General features: G+C 32.9%; 1 protein-coding gene across 1 annotated transcript; it reads left to right on the top strand.

The window, feature by feature from the left end:
• The first annotated feature begins 4,593 nt into the window (after positions 1-4,593).
• On the top strand, positions 4,594-15,393 carry LOC123205253 (disease resistance protein UNI-like). Its single transcript, XM_044622172.1, has 6 exons — positions 4,594-7,805; positions 8,029-8,154; positions 8,285-8,311; positions 13,833-13,933; positions 15,093-15,222; positions 15,337-15,393. Exons 1-6 carry the CDS (start codon positions 4,704-4,706, stop codon positions 15,391-15,393), a joined length of 3,543 nt encoding a protein of 1,180 aa, XP_044478107.1. The 5' UTR covers positions 4,594-4,703.
• Positions 15,394-19,741: the final 4,348 nt, after the last annotated feature.

Raw genomic sequence — 19,741 nt, 5'->3', positions numbered from 1 at the left:
TTCTTGAAGCTACTTGATGTCTATGCACATGAAAATTGTTAAATGCATTGTTCTGTAACAACATCGAAAGATAGCAAAGCAAAGGCCTTTTGGAGTTTGTATATCACCAATAGTTTTACTTTGCAATGGGGTTAGAATATATAATTTCCTATGCAGACACAAAGGTCAGCTGAATTGAGTTAAGTGGTCAAAAAATTCAAGTCACAATGCGAAAAGTTCCCCCTTGTTCCTTTTCTCTCGGTAATTTTCTCATCAGCCAAGTGAAAATTACATATAAAGAAAGAAAAAAAAAAAAAGAATTGATGATTGAGCTTATAGTTCAGCTTAAAAGGCTCTCACCTTCCATTAATCCCAGAACCCTTTACTCTCCTGAGACAACAAACAACAAAAACTAAATTTTCAGCCATAAAGTCCAAAACAGAGAAGCTGCAAATAAATAAATAATAAATATTTTTATCTGTACCTGTAAGTGCTGGTCATCTGTGATATTATCTCCAGCACTGGAAGTTCCCTGGCTGATGGAACAGTTGAGGCAAAGGCTCGATTCTGAGTGAAAAAAATGGAAGCCAGTCTAGTTGAAATCTTTTATTGCTAATGTTGTGTGAGTGATTGGTATGACAGAAATATGAAGAGCTGGATTTTACTTTGATGAGGTTCTAGTTGGGAAAGAAGAGTTGTTGTGGACAAAGGCTTGCAAGTGTTATGGCGGAGCTTAACATCTTCACTAGCTTTGGACATTATCAGTTGCATATCGGATTGATTCTGGAGGTTAAAAGTGAGAAGTCTGTTTTGTTAGGGGAATTAGTGAAAATAATCAGAATCCAAGGGTTATATTCAACTTTAAATAAAACTGGAACCGAATCGAGCTGTCTCGGTCTCAAAAACTGGCTTGGTTTAGTTTGGCTTGGCTTGTATTCATTTAAGTTAAACTCAAATTGAAATCGAATCAAAACAGTTGATTTGGATTTAAAACTGAATTGAGCTTAAATTACAAAGAGTTATGTTTGGTCTAACTTGCGAGTCGGACTGATAGCTTGATTCAGTTTAATTTGACTTACAATTCAATTCTAGTTATGTCAAATAATTATAAAAAAGACATTACTTTGTTTATTATGAGGTAAGTAACGTCATTGTCAACAGATATATATTTGAAGATCTCACATATATCTCATTGATGTCAAATGATATTAAAGAGATACCAGATGTGTTGGAATGCCCAAAGTTACAGTCTTTACTATTGCAGGGAAATTTCAAAATGATTTTCCATAACAATTTCTTTCAAGGCATGAAAGATCTTAGAGTTCTAGACTTAAGTGAAACTCAATTATTGCCATTGCCCGAGTCAAATTCTTTGTTGGCAAATCTTACAACATTGTATCTTAACGGTTGTGAATTGGGCAACTTATCTATAATTGGGGATCTAAGCAAACTGGAGGTTCTTAGCCTTAATGATTTTAATGTTAGGGAGATCCCAATATCTTTTAGTTAGTTAATTCATTTGAGGTTATTAGCTTTGAACAATTGTGAAAAGCTTGCACGAATAGAACATGGTGTCATATCCTCTCTGTGTAAATTAGAGGAGTTGTATGTTTTAAAAAGTTTTGAGCATTGGGATTCTGAAGGAGATGAGGGGGGTTTGAGAAGCAATGCAAAGCTTGCTGAGTTACAATCTTTGTCTAGACTGACTAACTTGCAAATTGTTATCCCAAACATGAATTTCTTGATGGACAATGATGTGCTGCTAAAAAACTTATCAAGCTTTGCAATAATAGTTGGTACAAATTATTGAATAGGTGAGTTTAGAATTTTAAAAGAATATTCAAGAAAATTGGTGATCTCAAATTATGATAAGGGTATGATTTCAGGATTGATTAATTGCCTAAAGAATTTGGTAATTGAACAAACAGAATATATAGAAGTATATTCGTGTGAATCAATGGCATACATATTGATTACGAAGAGCTTAAGGTGGCATCTGGAAAAACAAAGTTGCTTTCGTCATCAAAGGAACTACATTTGACAAATCTGCCAAATATGGCACATATATGGAAAGGTGAAACTCAATACATAAACCTTTGCAACTTGAAGAGAATAACATTATGGTGATTTGATGGGATTAGTCTCTACAACTTTTCTTTGACTTTTATATGTGGAACTACAGGTGATGAAATTCTTTAGTGCCCATGGAGTACCAATTAGTTATGTTGAGAATGCTAGTGATCCATAAAAAGACCAGATGAAGGAGTGCAGAACTTGAAAAGCCGTGGATTTGGCAACAATCATACTTTGACATGCCAGGTTTGATCGTTAAACCCTGTGTCATTGATTTTGGATTCATCTTTCTTATCTGCCCGTAATTATGAGCATTGTCGCAATTGTTGTTCATTGACTTTCTTGATCTCTAAAAAGGTTTCAGCGAAGAAAGTTTCAAACAGAGTAACATATTTTTTCAAAATGCCTAGACATAGCAAGGATTTTATTTGTTGTACAAGAAAATGGGGGAAATTATTTTTCCCATAACTAGGGAATAGATCTGTTGAACGCAGTTCTTGATTTAGTTTGATGTGTGAAAAGAATTTGTTTGGTGATACTTGGAAATAATCAATACAAGCACATTTCTGCTGCTTCTTTTTCTTTTAACATATCGTACATGTTCTTTTAACATTATCGAATCGATATTATAGAAACTTTAAAATGAGTTTGTACAGAAATTGGTTTTCTATGAATTAGAATAGTACTTGCCAATTTTATATGAAAATAATAGTAATGTTTTTATCAAGCCAGACTGAATGTGTCACTTCAAAGTGTTGAGAAATCAGAGCTTAGCTTTCTTGCTGAACTGAATCAAGTGTTGTGTAACCAGGTAACTGCTGATGGATTGCAGGGAACAAAAGCTGAAGAGAGTGCAAATAGTTCGCTGGGATCTAAAACTTATGCGAATGTGCAGGAGTTGCAGGGCGTAGAAACTGAAGCAAAATCCAGAGGTAGCCTCCAAGGGGTGGGCTTCCAAGGTGGAGAGCTTGGGTATAAATCCTTCGGGAGCATACTGAGATAATACTCTTGATTTATTGGCCACTAGACCCGGGGGTCAGGTGGGGTTTCTTGTTATCAAGGAAAGAAAAAACCCAAGAGCTACAAAAGGAAACAGAATCATTTATATGCATAAATTAGGGACTAAGACAATCATGTTTGTGCCATCTGTTAAGAAAATTGTTGCAGGAAGGATTGATTGTCAATCCTCGAGCAAAGTTTTCCTTCCCAATTTTGGAATGTGTTATGCAAGAAGGGTGCCAAAATGTTATGTGTTTTTTATCAATCAGAGAAGGGGACTTCTACCTTCCTTTTATTTAAAATTAAAAGAGTTAATTGGCCTCTCTCATCAAAAGCCTAATAACTTATATTAATTTACACTTATAACCTAAATTTGATAACTGACCCGTTTTTGAATGATTAAATTAGACTCATAAAATAATTTTTTTCTGAATTACACATTCACCTGATTTTTTATTAAAGGGTTAACAAATTTAATTCATGTATGCCCACGTTATTTCAACATATACAACATAATCAAAATTGTAGAGTAAATTTGTTATCTCTTAATTAATCTAATTTATCTCATGAGCAGGCTTGTGAAATCAGTAAATCATATTAAGTCCTTTTAGAATAAAAACAAGATCTCTACAAACACTTTAGTGATGATAGAAGAAAAGAAAAGAATATTAAGCTTGAGTTGAGAGCAAAACCTTTTGGAATTAGAGCAAAAAATGAGAGGAAAGAATAATCTTTTCAATTATATTAGAACCAAAGAAGCCTTGAGACCCAAAGCTTCTTCTATATGAAATCTTTTGTACTTTCAAAGCCTTTCTCTTTTCTCTTTCAATTGCTTGATGCTGTAATTCTTCTCCTTTTTGTTACAATGGATTCTTAATTTTGTTATGAGGATTCGAATCTTTCTTTAAGAGTTGAATTACGTGTCATTTACCTCTCTTTCCTACATTCTATCTATTATTGTACATCCTCAATCTCTCACAATCATAGACAATCAAAACAAAAGATATAAAGTATCCTATGAAAATGCCTTTGGCAGAAATAAATCAAAATATATACAAGTCATTTTCTATGGTCTTTAGTTTGAAAACAATATGTATATACTATATCCAACACATTTTCAAATATTAGAGTTATTATGATACATCAAATGAACAATCTGAATTGTGTTTAATTTTTGAAATTTTTTTAAAATAATAATCAAGAATATGTTAACTCTTATTAACTTCTTTTAAGGTAGAAATAATACATCAATCTGCATATTATAAAAGAAGAGAATATTAAGCAAGTAGCCTTGATTTAAGAGCAAAGGCAAAGATGGAACAAAGAAGACTTGAGAGGCAATTTAAAAATAAATGAATTCCAAAATACCAAAAGGAACTTTGGAAATTGTTTAAGTCATATAAGTCTATATGAAAGCTCCTCTGTTTTCCTCTGTTTTGTAGAATAGTTGAGATGATTCTTAACTCAAGAGTAGCTATGAAACAAAAGAATAACTTTGAAACGAATGGAACCAAGAAGCCTTGTGACAAAAGGCAAAGGATAGATGTATTATAAGAGATGAATTACTTGCCATTCTCTTCTCTTTCCTACCTTCTATCCATCATTATTCATCCTCGATCTCCCAACAATAAAAAACACTCAAAATTTACATCATGGAAATTTGCACTTCATTTGTTGGTTCAATTTCTGAAATTATTTTCACCCGCTTGTTTGATGCATCAGGACGTCAGATTGGCTACCTGCTTAAATACAATGACAACATCGAAACTTTACAAAAGCAAGCTCAGAAACTCAAGGCTACCAGACACAGCATGCAATTGAGAATTGATGCTGCTGCAAGAAACAGGGAAATTATCTTACCTGATGTCCAAAGCTGGATATCTGAAGTTGATAATGTCTCTGCAGAAGCAGAAGAGTTTTTGGAGGATGAACGCAATGTGAACAAGATGTGCTTCAAAGGGTGGTGTATTGATGTCCGATCGCGTTACCGGTTCAGCAAGGCGGCAAAGCGGAAGATAACGGTGATCACTCAGCTCCAAGAAGGTGGAACATTTCAAGCTATATCTCAGCCTGCTCTTCCTCCTTCAAGCATTATCGTTCCAACTGTTGGATTTTCTGGAATTTTTGAATCCAGAGAATCAATCAAGAATGAAATTATGGAGGCCTTGAAAGATGACAAGGTCAGCATAATTGGAATTTGTGGGATGGGGGGTGTGGGTAAAACCACTCTGGTGAAACAAGTTGGCAAACAAGCCGAGGAAGAGAAGTTGTATGATTCAGTAGTTTTTGTAGTTGTGTCTCAAACCCCAAATATCATGGAAATTCAAAAAGTAATTGCTCACAAGCTAGGTCTGGAATCATTATTGGATTGTCCTGAATCAGAACGAGCAAGTTCCTTGTGGCAGAGAATTAAGGAGGAGAAACGAATCCTCATAATATTGGATGATGTTTGGGGAAGAATTAAATTCGAGGAGATTGGTATTCCTTTTGGGAAGGACCATAGAGGTTGTAAGATCATGCTTACCTCTCGAAGCAAAGATGTGTGTGATGAGATGGATTGTAACAAAATATCTATTGTTGGAACTTTATCAAAACAGGAATCGTGGGAGCTATTCAAGGAGGTTGTCGGAATGGATGTTGAAAATTCTGTCATGAGTCCAATCGCAAGAGAAGTAGTCGCCGAATGTGATGGCTTGCCAATTGCAATTGTGACAATAGCAAGGGCATTAAAAAACAAAAATGAGCATGTGTGGATTGATGCGGCACGACAACTAAAAACGTCTACTCCAACAGATATCCCAGGGATGAAAGGAAGTGTGATTTCATCTTTGGAGTTGAGTATCAAATATCTAGAAATTGAGGATGCAAAATCATTGTTCTTCTTTTGTAGCGTGTTTCCAGAGGATTTTGAAATCCCAATTGAAGTTTTAGTTACGTATGGAGTGGCTTTGAGGTGGTTCAAAAATGTTGAGACAATGAAGGATGTTAGACACAGAGTTCATGCTATTGTAAGTACGTTGACCTCTTCTTTTCTCTTGATTTATGGAAAACATCGGTACACTATGGAAGAGTGTGTAAAATTGCATGATGTTGTACGTGATGTTGCATGTATAATAGCACCTAAGTACAACCAAATATTCTTGGTCAAAGCTGGCACTGGTCTAAAAGAGTGGCCAAACAGAGATACATATGAAGATCTCACATGTATCTCATTAATGTCAAATGATATTAAAGAAGTGCCAGGTGTGATGGAATGCCCAAAGTTACTGTCTTTACTATTACAGGGTAATTCTAAAATGGTTTTCCCTAACAATTTCTTTCAAGGCATGAAAGATCTTAGAGTTGTAGACTTGAGTAAAACTCAATTATTGCCATTGCCCAAGTCACTTTCTTTGTTGGCAAATCTTAGAACATTGTATCTTAATAGTTGTGAGTTAGGCGACTTATCTATTATCGGGCATCTAAGTAAACTAGAAATTCTTAGCCTTAATAATTCTAATGTTAGGGAGATCCCAATATCTTTCAGTCAATTAATTCATTTGAGGTTATTAGCTTTGAACTATTGTGAAAAGCTTGCACAAATGGCACGTGGTGTCATATCTTCTCTGTGTAAATTGGAGGAGTTGTATGTTTTAAAAAGTTTTGAGCATTGGGATTCCGAAGGAGATGAGGGGGGTTTGAGAAGCAATGCAAAGCTTGCTGAGTTACAATCTTTGTCTAGATTGACTAGCTTGCAAATTGCTATCCCAAACTTGGATTTTTTAATTGATAGTGATGTGCCGTTCAAAAACTTATCAAACTTTGCAATAATAATAGGTGGTGTAAGACATCTTGAAAAGCGCAACTTTATGATTTCTTCAAAAAAATATTCAAGAAAATTGTTGATGTCAAATGATGATAAGGTTATGATTCCAGGACTGATTAATTGCCTAAAGAATTTGGTAATTGAACAAACGGAATCTTTAAGTGTAGCCATGTGTAAATCAGTGGTATATATATTTGATTGTGGAGTGCTTAAGGTGACATATGGAAAAACAAAGTTGCTTTCGCCATTAAAGGTACTACATTTGACATATTTGCCAAGCATGACACATATATGGAAAGGTGAAACTCAGTACATAAACCTTTGCAACTTGAAGATAATAACATTATGGGAGTGCCCACAGTTAGTTAAACTATTTTCACAAGATTTATTGCAGAGTCTTTTTTGTTTGGAAGAAATGATGATATCTAGTTGCAACAATTTAGAGGAGATTTTCATAATGAAAGAAAAAGAGGAAATAATACCACCAAGGAAAGATCTCACCACAACCTCCTCAAGTTTGGGAAACTTAACTTCTATAGAAATAGGAAGTTGCCATAAATTAAAAAGTCTCTTCACCCCCACCATAGTCAAAAACCTTGTGAAGCTCAGTAGCCTTATAATACGTGCTTGCTCAACATTGGAAGAAATAGTCACAACTGAGAAAGTATCATCATCATTAGTAAAGAAGATTGTTTTTCCTAGTTTGTCCAAATTGGAGCTTTTATGGCTACGTAACATTGGTTGTTTTAGCTCAAGCTCATATTCTATTGAATTTCCAGTTTTAGAAACTCTTGTAATAATTGAATGTCCAAATATGAAGATTTTTGGTTATGGAAAACAACTGACACCAAAGCTCAACAAAGTTGTGAAAAATTTGATTAGTTTCGACAAAGAACGATGGATGGGTAACCTGAACTCTGCAATTGAGCAATTGTTCATAGAAGAACAAGTATGTGAATTAGATAATTGTTGATTGTAAATATTTTTGAATAAATTGTATTGTCTTCTTAAAATATGTTTAGTTAGCAGTATGACATTAATAATCTAAAAATTGTGATTGGTTTTGCAGGAGAAAATTGCAAGATTACAAACATCACTAACTGGTATGGATCAATAACAAATTATTATTCTTGTTGAAGTAATTTAAAGATTTGATATGTCCAAATATGAAGATTTTTGGTTATGGAGAACAATTGACACCAAAGCTCAACAAAGTTGTAACAAATCTTGTTTTTGGTGAAGGACGATGGATGGGTAACTTGAACTCTATAGCTGAGCAATTGTTCATAAAAGAACAAGTATGTGAATTAGATAATTGTTGATCGTAAACAATTGTAAATATTTTTTAATAAATTGCATTGTCTTCTTGAAATATGTTTAGTTGGCAGTATGACATTAATAATCTAAAAATTGTGATTGGTTTTGCAGGAGAAAATTGCAAGGGAACGACAATTGGTATGAATTATGTATCACTAATTCAATAACAAATTATTATTCTTGTTGAAGTAATTTAAAGATTTTGCATTTGTAATTACATCTTCGAATTTTGAATTGCAGAAGAAAATGAAGCAAAAGTGAACACCTAACTGAGACAATGACAAGATTGATGGAAAGCTAGCAAGGTACTGAAATTCCCTCACTGTACTTGCTGATAAAAGGGAAGGGAAGCAATTCTACTAGGGAAATTAGCGATAATTTTACAAGTATAGGGGGTTCATGGGAAATTCTATTCAAAATGAGGGTATGTCAGGGTGGCTCTGGGATATTATGAATATTATAAATTTATCGTCACCTAAATAACAGTTTTGCCTTTTAATTTTTCGCCATGTGATCCCCACAATTATCTTTACTTCTTCTTAAAGGCCAAGGAAGATCTTCCTGTTAAAATCGACGGCCTTAGGCTTCCCGTCGATACCATCTGCCGCAACCCTAACGACTTTGAGTTCGACAAAGAAGCGTGCTCATGGCAGTGGTATGTGCTGCACTTTTCTCTTTTATCATAACTGTAGATTCTCTTTTCTGTTAATTGCTCATTTTCTATGAATGCGGTGGATTTTGTTAGGTTGAGCGGACTTTTCTATTAGAAATGAACTTTGATTTAATTATTTAAAGATGGATAAAATCTGAAGTGTAATTAATTGATTTGATTGGATATTTTTACCGTGTCAAAAAAAAAAAAACAAAGTGAAAACAGAGTTCAAAAACAGTAAAATCAATTTTCAAATTACATGCCTATATGTTCAGGAACCTTGGGCTTCATTGGCATTGGTCGTTGTTATGCAGGGCTTGAGATATGTTCTAAGTATGGTAGCATACATGTGTTCAAATTTTGAAACAGCTCCCATTAGATGTTTCTCTTTTGTTTGAATAACAATAGAGAAGAAGAAGGAGCAGAAAAAGCAGTGAAAATTACCTGAAGATACATCAACTGAGACTTCCTTCTGCAATGCATACTGGTGTGAATCAGGTTCATCAATTTTTTATGAACACAATGAAATTAAACAGTAACTTCATATTGATTAATGAACTTCAAAGAGGCAATTTAATATCTAATAAATCAAAGTGAGAATTGTGTTTAATGTTCATTTCCTAGCAATGCAAGGTCTTGGGATGCTTATAAATGAATTCAATTGAATTGTAAATATTTATACTATTTGTACAATATTTAGATGTAAAATAACTTTTTCTTTCTTCAATGGCTTGATTCCCCCTTACCATAATCGCAACAAAATAGTTTGTTTAGATTCACATGAGAAAATTGTAACAGAAAATGCGGGGGAGTACAAGGCATGGAATTGTAGCAGAAAAAGAAAAGCAGACAAGCTGAAGAGGATTTAGATATCATTTGCAATTTGTACTGTTGAATTTTTATTCGTTAAATTTTCCTAGAAATAGCAAGGAATAAAATCCTTACTTCAATATTAATCCTTATGCATTATCAATATCACAAACAGGTGGGCAATTTCACTGTGGCAAGGTTCAAGCTGATGGAAACTTAGGAGATGAGACATTTGTCATATGCTCGTTTAATTAAGGTACTGAATTTGCTCACTCTTGCTGATATAGCTCTAATGCCAATTTAATTTGTCATACTGATACAATTCTTTTGTTTTTGAACATGGAGTATTAAGAAAACATTCATTTGGTTGAAATTTGTGATGCAAAATTTAGGGGAAAACAAGCTTGAAAACAGGCATGTTAACAAATTGCCATCAATGTATTCTCATTATTACATGTAAGCTCAAATGACTTAATGATCAAATATGGAGGAAATAATCATAAACAAGAAAGGAGAAAAGGCGGATGTTTGCATCAACAGAGAAGATGGTGTTCCTAGCTTAAATAAGATGAAACTCACTTTGTTTCAGAAAAGGATTTATCCACAGTTCTCTATTTCTACAACTGGGTCAAGAATCTGTCTGCTGGAGAGAATATGTAGGTGCTGCTTCTGTTTTAGTATATTCTCTGATTGCTTGAGCGTAGTAAATTAATTTTTATATCATAAACCATTTCTGAGTGAGAATAATATGCCAGGTAGGATGCATATATGTCAAGGCAGCCTGTTTCTATCATATGGGCCCCAGTATCAACAATTGGATGACGTGATTCAGAAAGCGTTGGAGAAATTACCTAAGCCTGATGAGGTGCATTTAAATTTCTGGAAATACTCTTCCTGTATACGATTCTTTTGCAGCACAAAAATCAGTGTATATAGATATTAAAATTTGACTTTTATATGTGGAACTGCGGGTAATGAAATTCTTTAGTGCCCATGGAGTACCAGTCAGTTATGTTGAGATTGCTAGTGATCCATAAAAAGACCAGACAGAGGAGTGTAGGACTTGAAAAGTTGTGGATTTCGGCAACAATCATTCTCTAACATGCCAGGTTTGACAGTAAAACCCAGTTTCATAAGTTTTAAATTCATCTTTCTTGTCTGCCCGTAATTACCAGTACTGTCACAACTGTTGTTTATTGACTTTCTTGATCTCTAATAATTTTTTCCACCATTAGGTTGGGCACTATAATGTTTTGTTGGTTAATTCCTTGGAATATTCATTTCTTTTCCCTTCTTTTGTTTTGTTTGTCGAGTAAGGCCTGTACAATGATTGAAGCCCGACAATGATGAAGTTCTCATTGAGCTCTGCCAGAAAGGTGTTAAGAGTCTTCTTGTAGTTCTGCCAAAATGGCTATCCACAAGGTTAAATTGATTATAGTATATACAATTGCAGCTTTATGAGTAAGCACGTAGTCTTGAAAAGATTGACATGGAGCACAGAGAATTGCCTCTTAAATGCACTTCAAAACTGGGGAAGTGTACCAGTTTTATATACACTTAAGATTTATGGATGTCCGATAATGAAGACCTTTGATTGTGGATGTCCTCCTATCTTAATCAATGTTGTGATACATCCATTGATTAAGATAGGAGGACAATGAATGCATAACCTTGACCTTGTAGTATAAAGATTTGTTCAGGTATGTGAATAAATTAGTTGTTGATTGTAAACAATTATCATTTGTTTAATAAATTGTGTCTGAAAATAATTTTTACGTGATAATAGCTACTTTTTTCTTAAAATATGTTTATTTAGTTGGTTATAAATTGTCTAAAAGTCTGATTTGTTTTTCAGGAGAATTAGGAAAGTTCAACTAAATGGTATGAATCTTGTATCACTAAATAATTTTTCCTTTATTTTTGAATTCATTGGAGAAGAAGAGACTTATTTTGTAATATGTTATAAAGGTGTGAAATATGTTCATCAATAATTTCCATCAATTTTTTCCAAAAAAAAAAAAAAGAATACCAACTATATATTTTTTTGATTGTGCATTATTTTTCTTTTGTTAACTTATTGTGCTTTATCAATGTCAAAACACAACTGGCAATTTAGCGAGGAGACTCTTGTCACAATCTAGGTAGTGAAATTTCTACACTCTTGCTGATATGATATAGCTCTTAGGAAGGGAAGCAATTCTACAAGGGAATTAACGATAATTTTTCAATTATAAGGGTTTTTTCTTTTTTTTAAATTTTATTGAAAGTGAGGGGATATCTGGCTGGCTCTGGGATATCTTTTTAATTATTTTTTTAAATATATTGCAACCTAAATGATAGTTTTACCTTATATTTATTTTTGCAAAGACACCCCCACAATTATCTTTTCTTTTCTTAAAGGCCAAGGAAGATCTTCCTGTTAAAATCAACGGCGTTAGGCTTCCTCTTGATACCTTAACACTTTGAGTTCGACAAAGAAGTGTGCTCATGGCAGTGGTATGTGCTGCTTTTCTCTTCTATCATAACTTGGGTTACTGTTGTTTGTTAGTTTGCTCATTTCCCATCAATGTGGTGGGTTGAGCTGTCATTTCTATAATAAATGAACTTTGATTTAATTGTCTAGAGATTGACAAAATCTGAAGTGTAATTAATTGTAGTGGAAGTAAGAGCAGAAAGATTACCTGAAATACATCAACTGAAACTTGATTCTGCAATGCATACTGGTTTGAATCTTGTTCATAAAATTTTTATAATTAGAATCAAATTTAACATTAATTTTATATTGATTAAAGTTCATTTCCTAGGAATGCAAGAGCGTGGCATGTTTATGTAAGAATTCAATTGAATTGTAAATATTTATACCATTTGAACAATATTTGGATGTAAAATACTTTATTCTTTTTTCACTGGCTTGATGCCCCCTTACCATAATCACAATATAGTCTGTTTAGATTGACATCAGAAAAATGGTAACAGAAAATGCAGGCGAATACAGAGCATGGAATTGTAGCAGAAAAAGAAAAGCAGACAAGGTGAAGAGTTTTTAGATATCATTTGGAATTTATAGTCTGTTGAATTTTGATTCATTAAAATTTTTCCTAGAAATAGCATCAAATAAAATCCTAATTGCAACATTAATGATTATGCATTATCAATATCACAAACAGGTGAGCAATTTCAGTGTGGCAAGGTAGCGCCGATGGACGCTTGGCAAAGGAGACGCATGTGATATGCTCATAATTTTGGTTCTGAATTCCTTCACTCTTGCTGTTATAGCTCCAATGCATATTTAATTTCTCATACTGATACAATTATATTGTTTTTGAACATAGTATGAAGAAAGCATGCATGTGGTTGAAAATTTGTAATGGAAAACTGTGGTGAAAACAAGTTTGGGAACAGTTATGCAACAGATTTCCATGAATGTTTTCCCATTATTTCATTATACGTAAGCTCAAATGACTTAATGCTTGAATATAGAAGAAATAATCAAGAATGAGAAAGGAGAAATGGCTGCTGCTTGCATCAACAATTGGGCCAGGCATCTGTGTTCTGAAGAGAATTTTTAGGTGCTGCTTCTGAAGAGCATATTCTGTAATTTCTTGCCTGTAGTAAATCAATTTGCCTATCATAAACCATTTCTGAGTGAGAATAATATGTCAGGGAATATGCATAGATATCAAGGCTGTTTCTATCATACAGTCTTTGTATCAACTGGAGGTTACATCAAGTCTATGGCTGACATGGTTCAGAAAGAGTTGGAGAATTCTCTAAGCCTGAGGAGGTGCATTTAATTTATGGATATACTCTTCTTGTAGATGAATCTTTTGGAGCACAAAATCAGTAAATATATTAAATTTGGCTTGCCTGGGTTGTCGTGATTTGATGGGATTAGTCTCTACAACTTTTTCTGTTACATCTATATGTGGAACTACAGATAATGTAATTCTTTACTGCCTATGGAGTGTCATATAGTTATGACGAGAATGCTGGTGATCCATACAAAGACCAGATGGAGAAGTGCATAACTTGAAAGGCTGAGGATTTGGCAACAATCATACTTTGACATGCCAGGTTTAACTATAAACCCAGTTTCAGAAGTTTTAGCTTCCATCTTTCTTGTCTGTCCTTAATTGTGAGCATTGTCGCAATTGCTGTCTATTGACACTAGATAACATTTTTTTTCCTGTTCATTAGGTTGGGCACTGTAATGTTTGGTTGGTTAATTCCTACACTGATGAAGTTCTTGTTGAGCTTGGCCAAAAGGTTTCTATGAGTCTTCTTGCATTTCCAGTCAGGTACCTGATTAGTTGCCAAAATTGCAATTTTGTGTTGATATGAGCACTAAAATGGCAATATACGTGGTTAAATTAATTGTAGTATTTACAATTGTAGCTTTGTGAGTGTACACATAGAAACATTTAAAAGAGATTTGCAAAGGAGTACAGGGAGTTAGCTCTTGAATCCAGCATTCAAAAGTGGGGAAATGTACCCACCCTCAACAAGCAGGTATGTAACAAATTGCTATTAATATTTTCTCATTATTACATCAGTTGTAATCTCTAATGACTTACATGCTTGAATATAGAAGAAATAATCATGAATGAGAAAGGAGAAAAGGCTGCTGCTTGCATCAACAGAGAAGATGGTGTTCCTAGCTTAAACGATATGAAACTTACTTTGTTTCAGCAGAGGATTTTATCCACGGTTCTCTATCTCTACAACTGGGTCAAGCCTCTATGTGTTCTGAAGAGAATATTTAGGTGTTACATCTGTTTTAGTATATTCTCTAATTTCTTGCCTATAGTATATCAATTTGTGTATCATAAAACCATTTCTGAGTTAGAATAATATGTCAGGGAAGATGCATACCTATCAAGGATGTCTGTTTCTATCATATGGTCCTGTTGTCAACGAGAAGCATACATCAAGCCTATGGCTGACTTTATTCAGAAAGAGCTGGAGAAATTCTCAAAGCCTTAGCTGGTCAAGATATTCTTTAGTTCCTATGGAACCTTAAAGGCCAGGAATTTGGCAACGATCATACTCTGACGTACCAGGTTTGACTATAAAATTCAATTTCATAAGTTTTAGCTTTCATCTTTCTTGTTTGCCCTAAATTATGAGCACTGTCAGAACTGTTGTCTAACCAACTTTCTTCATCTCTGATATTTACCCTCATCATTAGGTTTGGCATACAAAGTTTGGTTGGTTAAACCCTTGGAATATTCATTTCTTTCAACATCTTTTGTTTTTTAGAGTCGGGTAGGGCCAGTACAATGGTTGAAGTCTACACTGGTGAAGTTCTCATTGAGCTTGGCCAACAAAAGTGTTTAGTCTTCTAACATTTTCATTCAGGTACATGATTAGTTACAAATATAGCAATTTTTGGTGCCTATATGAGCACTGAAATGGCTATCTACAAAGATAAATTAATTGTTGTAGTTACAATTGCAGCTTTGTGAGATTGACATGGAGTACAGGGAGTTGGCTCTTGAGTCCGACATTCAAAACTGGGGATGTGTACCCGCCCTCAACTGCATATCTTTCTTCATCACGAATCTCCAATGAAGACGTCCATGACTTTGTGAGATATGCTATCAAAATGAGGAGGTGACAGAAGGAAACAGAATCAGAGTGATTCTGCCCCAACTAACATTTTTTGATAAATTGGAGACTCATGTTCCCATTTATGCAACAGAGTGAAACACATGCAGTTGCAGATGAATTGAAAGCAGCTAGAAATGGAAGTAAATGACTGCATCCCATTCGCATATGCAAACTGAGAGCCATACTCTTCATAAGCAGAGTGAAGGTCATGATGAAATTTAGCAGAGATCGTAGGAAAGGAAGTTAACTGTAAGTGATGCTGTGTCCCACCAATTGGACTACTATGTTGTCAGTTAATGATAAATCATCGCAGTTTTCACAAATTCATGAAATCATTTTATAGTATTGGATCCTGTTAGTGATGCCTGTCAAGAAAATATTTTGCTATTAGATCTAATGCTATAAATGGTTAATGTTTTATTATTAGGTGTTGGCCTAATCCCTTCGCAATTACCACAGATTTTTCTTTTGAAAATTCACCTATTTAAAATGGTTAATGTTTAAATGGGTGAAAACTAATTATTTCAAACTTAAAGGGTAAAGATTGTTATTTTATCAAACCTTGAGTGGGAAACGATTAGTTGGCCTGTTAATAATAATTATATTTATACCCATGCAAACCTAAACTACTTTTGATTAGTATATTGTGACATCAAAAAATTTTCAATAAAACCATATGTACTTGTAATGAGTATATTTGGACACTAATAATAATATGTCATCATGAGAATATGTCATAATTGATACCTAAATTGATATTTATTATAAGTTTAATTCGAGTTTGGTTATTGTATTATTATTGCATTCTCGATGAAAGTCTCAATTATCGATGCGTACAAAGCCATATTACCAAATTAAATAAAGCCATTTCAAATTTTAATGGTGGCATTCACTTGATCTACATAATTATATGTATGGTTAAGGAACAGAGTTCAAATATTATATATATAATGCTCTTCAAGTGGTGGCTATTAGATGCATCAAACAAACAAACTTGAGTTGGTTTTCATTTGACCCATTACATAGGTTGGATATAAGAGTTGGGCTTGACAAACTCTCTTCAAAGTAGTTCAAGTTTTGTTACAATTTTCAAACTGAACTTGAATTGAGTTTGGTTTGACATAATAGTTTAATCGAAATCGATTAAAATAATATCGTTTTAATAATATTAATTAAAATAACATCATTTTAATTTATTTGAATCAAACTTTTTTAAGCTTGTAAACTTGATGAGACAAACACCTCCAAATTAAGTTCAAGCTTGACAATATAAAATCTTTAAACTTGGGTTAGAACTTGGCTAAATCAATCTCTAATCTCTAGCATTATATATGGACATAAGAAATGCGGAGCCAGATCTTTAGGGTGAGGACAAGGTTGCATTTAATTTCTTGAATCCACAGTCATCGAAAAATTCTACAATTTGATTGTGTAGTCCTTAATACACAACCTTTCCTTCCGCATCCAAATGATGCCATTTAAGAGTTCAAAGGTTTCTTATGCTGGCTGAAGAAATGAAATCAATACAATAGCATCTGTGATGCTGTTAGAATAGGGGGACACTTGTACTTAATATATAGGTTAGATTTTATTAGTTAAAAAAGGACAACCAAGGATATCAAAAATAGAAAGGAAAGAGAATGGCGAAATTTGGGAGGTCTTAGAGTTGTGGGTAGCTTTAAGGCTGATTGTAGGAGGTTTTGATGTCTAGAATGGTTGGAAATGAAAACCCCGACTCTTCGAATTGTTCGATTTATCCATTAAATACAACTATATTGAATAAAATGCACTCTGTTTTGTTTATTTGTTGGTTGTATTAAATAAAATATGTATATTCCTGTTTAATCTAATTTTGATTGGATCTAATTGTGATTTGATCTAATTCTGATTTGATCAGATTCTAATTAAATATGTTTTTAATTTATTATATATTATTTTCCTTATTTCATATGATTAAAATTTCAGTTTAGACTATATTATAATACTATATATTGTACTATTAGGGTGAAGACAACATTGCTTTTAATTTAAAGAAATAATAACAATGATATATATAACTCTAAGGTTTGGGATTATTTATGCATCTATCCCTATAACTCGGCAAAAACGCATTAAAATTTTCTCATTTTGTGCATTAGGTATCCATCATTGTAAGATCTGATAGTTCGTGTCATCAAATTTTATTCATATAGTATCAATTCAGGTTTTATATCAAAGACTTTCAACTCTAACTTGCCCAAATTAAAATCATGTTAAAATTTTTTAACTTTAATCAAACCCTTTCATATTCGAGTTGACTTGCTTAACCCAAATTAATTTGAAATTATCTATTGTTTTCACTCTTCATAGTATTTTTATTATTTTAATTTATTCACCAAATTATCCTAATCAAATATTAGCAAAACACACAATATAATATTTTATTTTATTTATAAAAATTACATACTAAGACCTTTAAAATGAGTCAATAATCTAACTAACCAAATTATATTCTTACTACTTAATAAAAAAATAAAATATTTAAGTAAAAAATAAAAAATAATATGAGTAATTACAATTATATAAAAATGCAATTATATGCAATTTGTAAAGTTTTCAATTATTGTTGATATTATTTTTCAATATATCCATAATTTATCAATAGAAACTATGTGTTGTACACAATTGGCTAAAAGACTTGTTCCATCAGAGGTATAGTAAAATTCCAAAGTCCTACCCAAGAACCAATTTTTGTTAAGATTTTTAGTTAAGCTTAAGGGTAAAATCGTTATTTTAAAAATGATATTAAAAAAATATATAATTCATTATATTTTCCTCCGAAGTTTTAAAAAGTTATAATTTTACCCTTGCCTAAAGTATTTTAAGTTTGAAAAGTCACATTTTCACTCCTAAACCTAGGGTTTCCATCTTTTTTCAACTTCAGCAACCCCTCAAAACTTTTAAAAACAACAGTTTCACCCCACCTTGAACTTCAGTTTTGTGGCATCCCTTTCTCCATCCTCTTCAACCTTCTCATTCGCTTGAGCTGATGGGAAACAATGGTGTGACAAAGAGACATCTCTTCATCACACCACTATTTCCTATTGGCTTAGGGGAAATAGGATATTGGAGAAGATGTCGACAAAGGAGGATGTCTGAGAGGACGCTGATGAAGGAGGATGTTGAAAGGAATGTTGCTTTCAAGAGGGGGTGAAATGCTATTTTTAAGAGTTATGGGGGGCAACTGAAGTTGGAAAAAGATGGAAACCCTAGGTTTGTGAAAAAAAATGTGATTTTTCAAAGTTAGAAAACTTTATGTAGGAAAGAAGTTATTAGTTTTTAAAATTAGTAGGGAAAGTATAATTAGTTATATTTTTTTAATATTATTTTTAAAATAATGATTTTATCCTTAATCATAACTGAAAATTTTAGTAGAAATTGACCTATGGGTGAGACTTTACTTTTTTGAAAGTTAGAGGGTGAGACTTTAGGATTGCACCTTTGGTGAGAACAAGTCTTTTAGCCTATACAATTTAAATACATAGATGATGTGCTATTATGTAATTGGTTTTGAATTAAAGATAAAGTAATACTCAATCATATGATGAATATCATTTGTGGACTCAAATTGTATACCAAAAGTGTATACACATAACATTACTCATAATTTATCCCTAACAAATTTTATTGAAGTAACATTTCTTCAAAACATTCAAGTCAATTCATGTCGTGTTGGGTTATTTTCATGTGAACCTTAATACTACCCGATTTAATTTCGAATCGTATTAGATTGACCTGAAATAAATTTCCTATCAGAAATACTTAATTCTAACATGATTTTTTTTTTTGTATTGTATCGTGTTGGAATTGCAACTTAACCTAATCTCAACAACTAATCAAACTTTGAGAGCAACATACCAACTACTTTCTTTATAAAGTATAAATAATAATCAAATACTAACAGTGAACAAGAATCAATTGCTTATAAGTTTAGTGTGAATGATTCAGTGTAAACTCAATTCATTCATCTATGGAAGAAAGTTCCATCGAATTCAATTTATTTAACTTTAATTGATTGATTGTGGAAACTCACCATGTGGATAGAATTATAATGTATCAATAATTTGCTCAAATAAACCTCAGCTGGATTCAATTAGATAATTAATTATTTTATAATTCAAAGTAGTGGAAAATGAAGATTAAACTAGGCAAAGTAGCATTAGCTTTATAAAGTGCTCTTGCAAAAGCTAAACTTTGTTATTAATTAATTAATAATTCATGCTTAGTATAATAATACTTGTGCAAAACCTGAGCTGGTTTCCATTACCAAATTGTTGTAATGAGACAGTTTTTTTTTTTTTTCTGATTGTGGTGGGGAATCACTTCTACCACAAAAGGCAGAGGATAGAAGTATTATAAGAGATGAATTACGTGCCATTCTCTTCTCTTTCCTACCTTCTATCCATCATTATTCATCCTCGATCTCCCGACAACAAAAAACACTCAAAATATACATC

Source organism: Mangifera indica, unplaced genomic scaffold (genome assembly GCF_011075055.1).
Source record: "Mangifera indica cultivar Alphonso unplaced genomic scaffold, CATAS_Mindica_2.1 Un_0002, whole genome shotgun sequence".
Classification (NCBI taxonomy): Eukaryota; Viridiplantae; Streptophyta; class Magnoliopsida; order Sapindales; family Anacardiaceae; genus Mangifera; species Mangifera indica.
Note: the sequence above shows the minus strand (reverse complement) of the source record. Positions and strands in the feature narration are given on the sequence as shown.

Coding starts and splice junctions, on each gene's coding strand:
- LOC123205253 (XM_044622172.1), top strand. CDS start 4,704: ATGGAAATTTGCACTTCATTTGTTGGTTCAATTTCTGAAATTATTTTC. Junction 7,806..8,028: donor AATTGTTCATAGAAGAACAA/GTATGTGAATTA, acceptor CCAAATATGAAG/ATTTTTGGTTATGGAGAACA. Junction 13,934..15,092: donor CTTCTTGCATTTCCAGTCAG/GTACCTGATTAG, acceptor TTACAATTGCAG/CTTTGTGAGATTGACATGGA.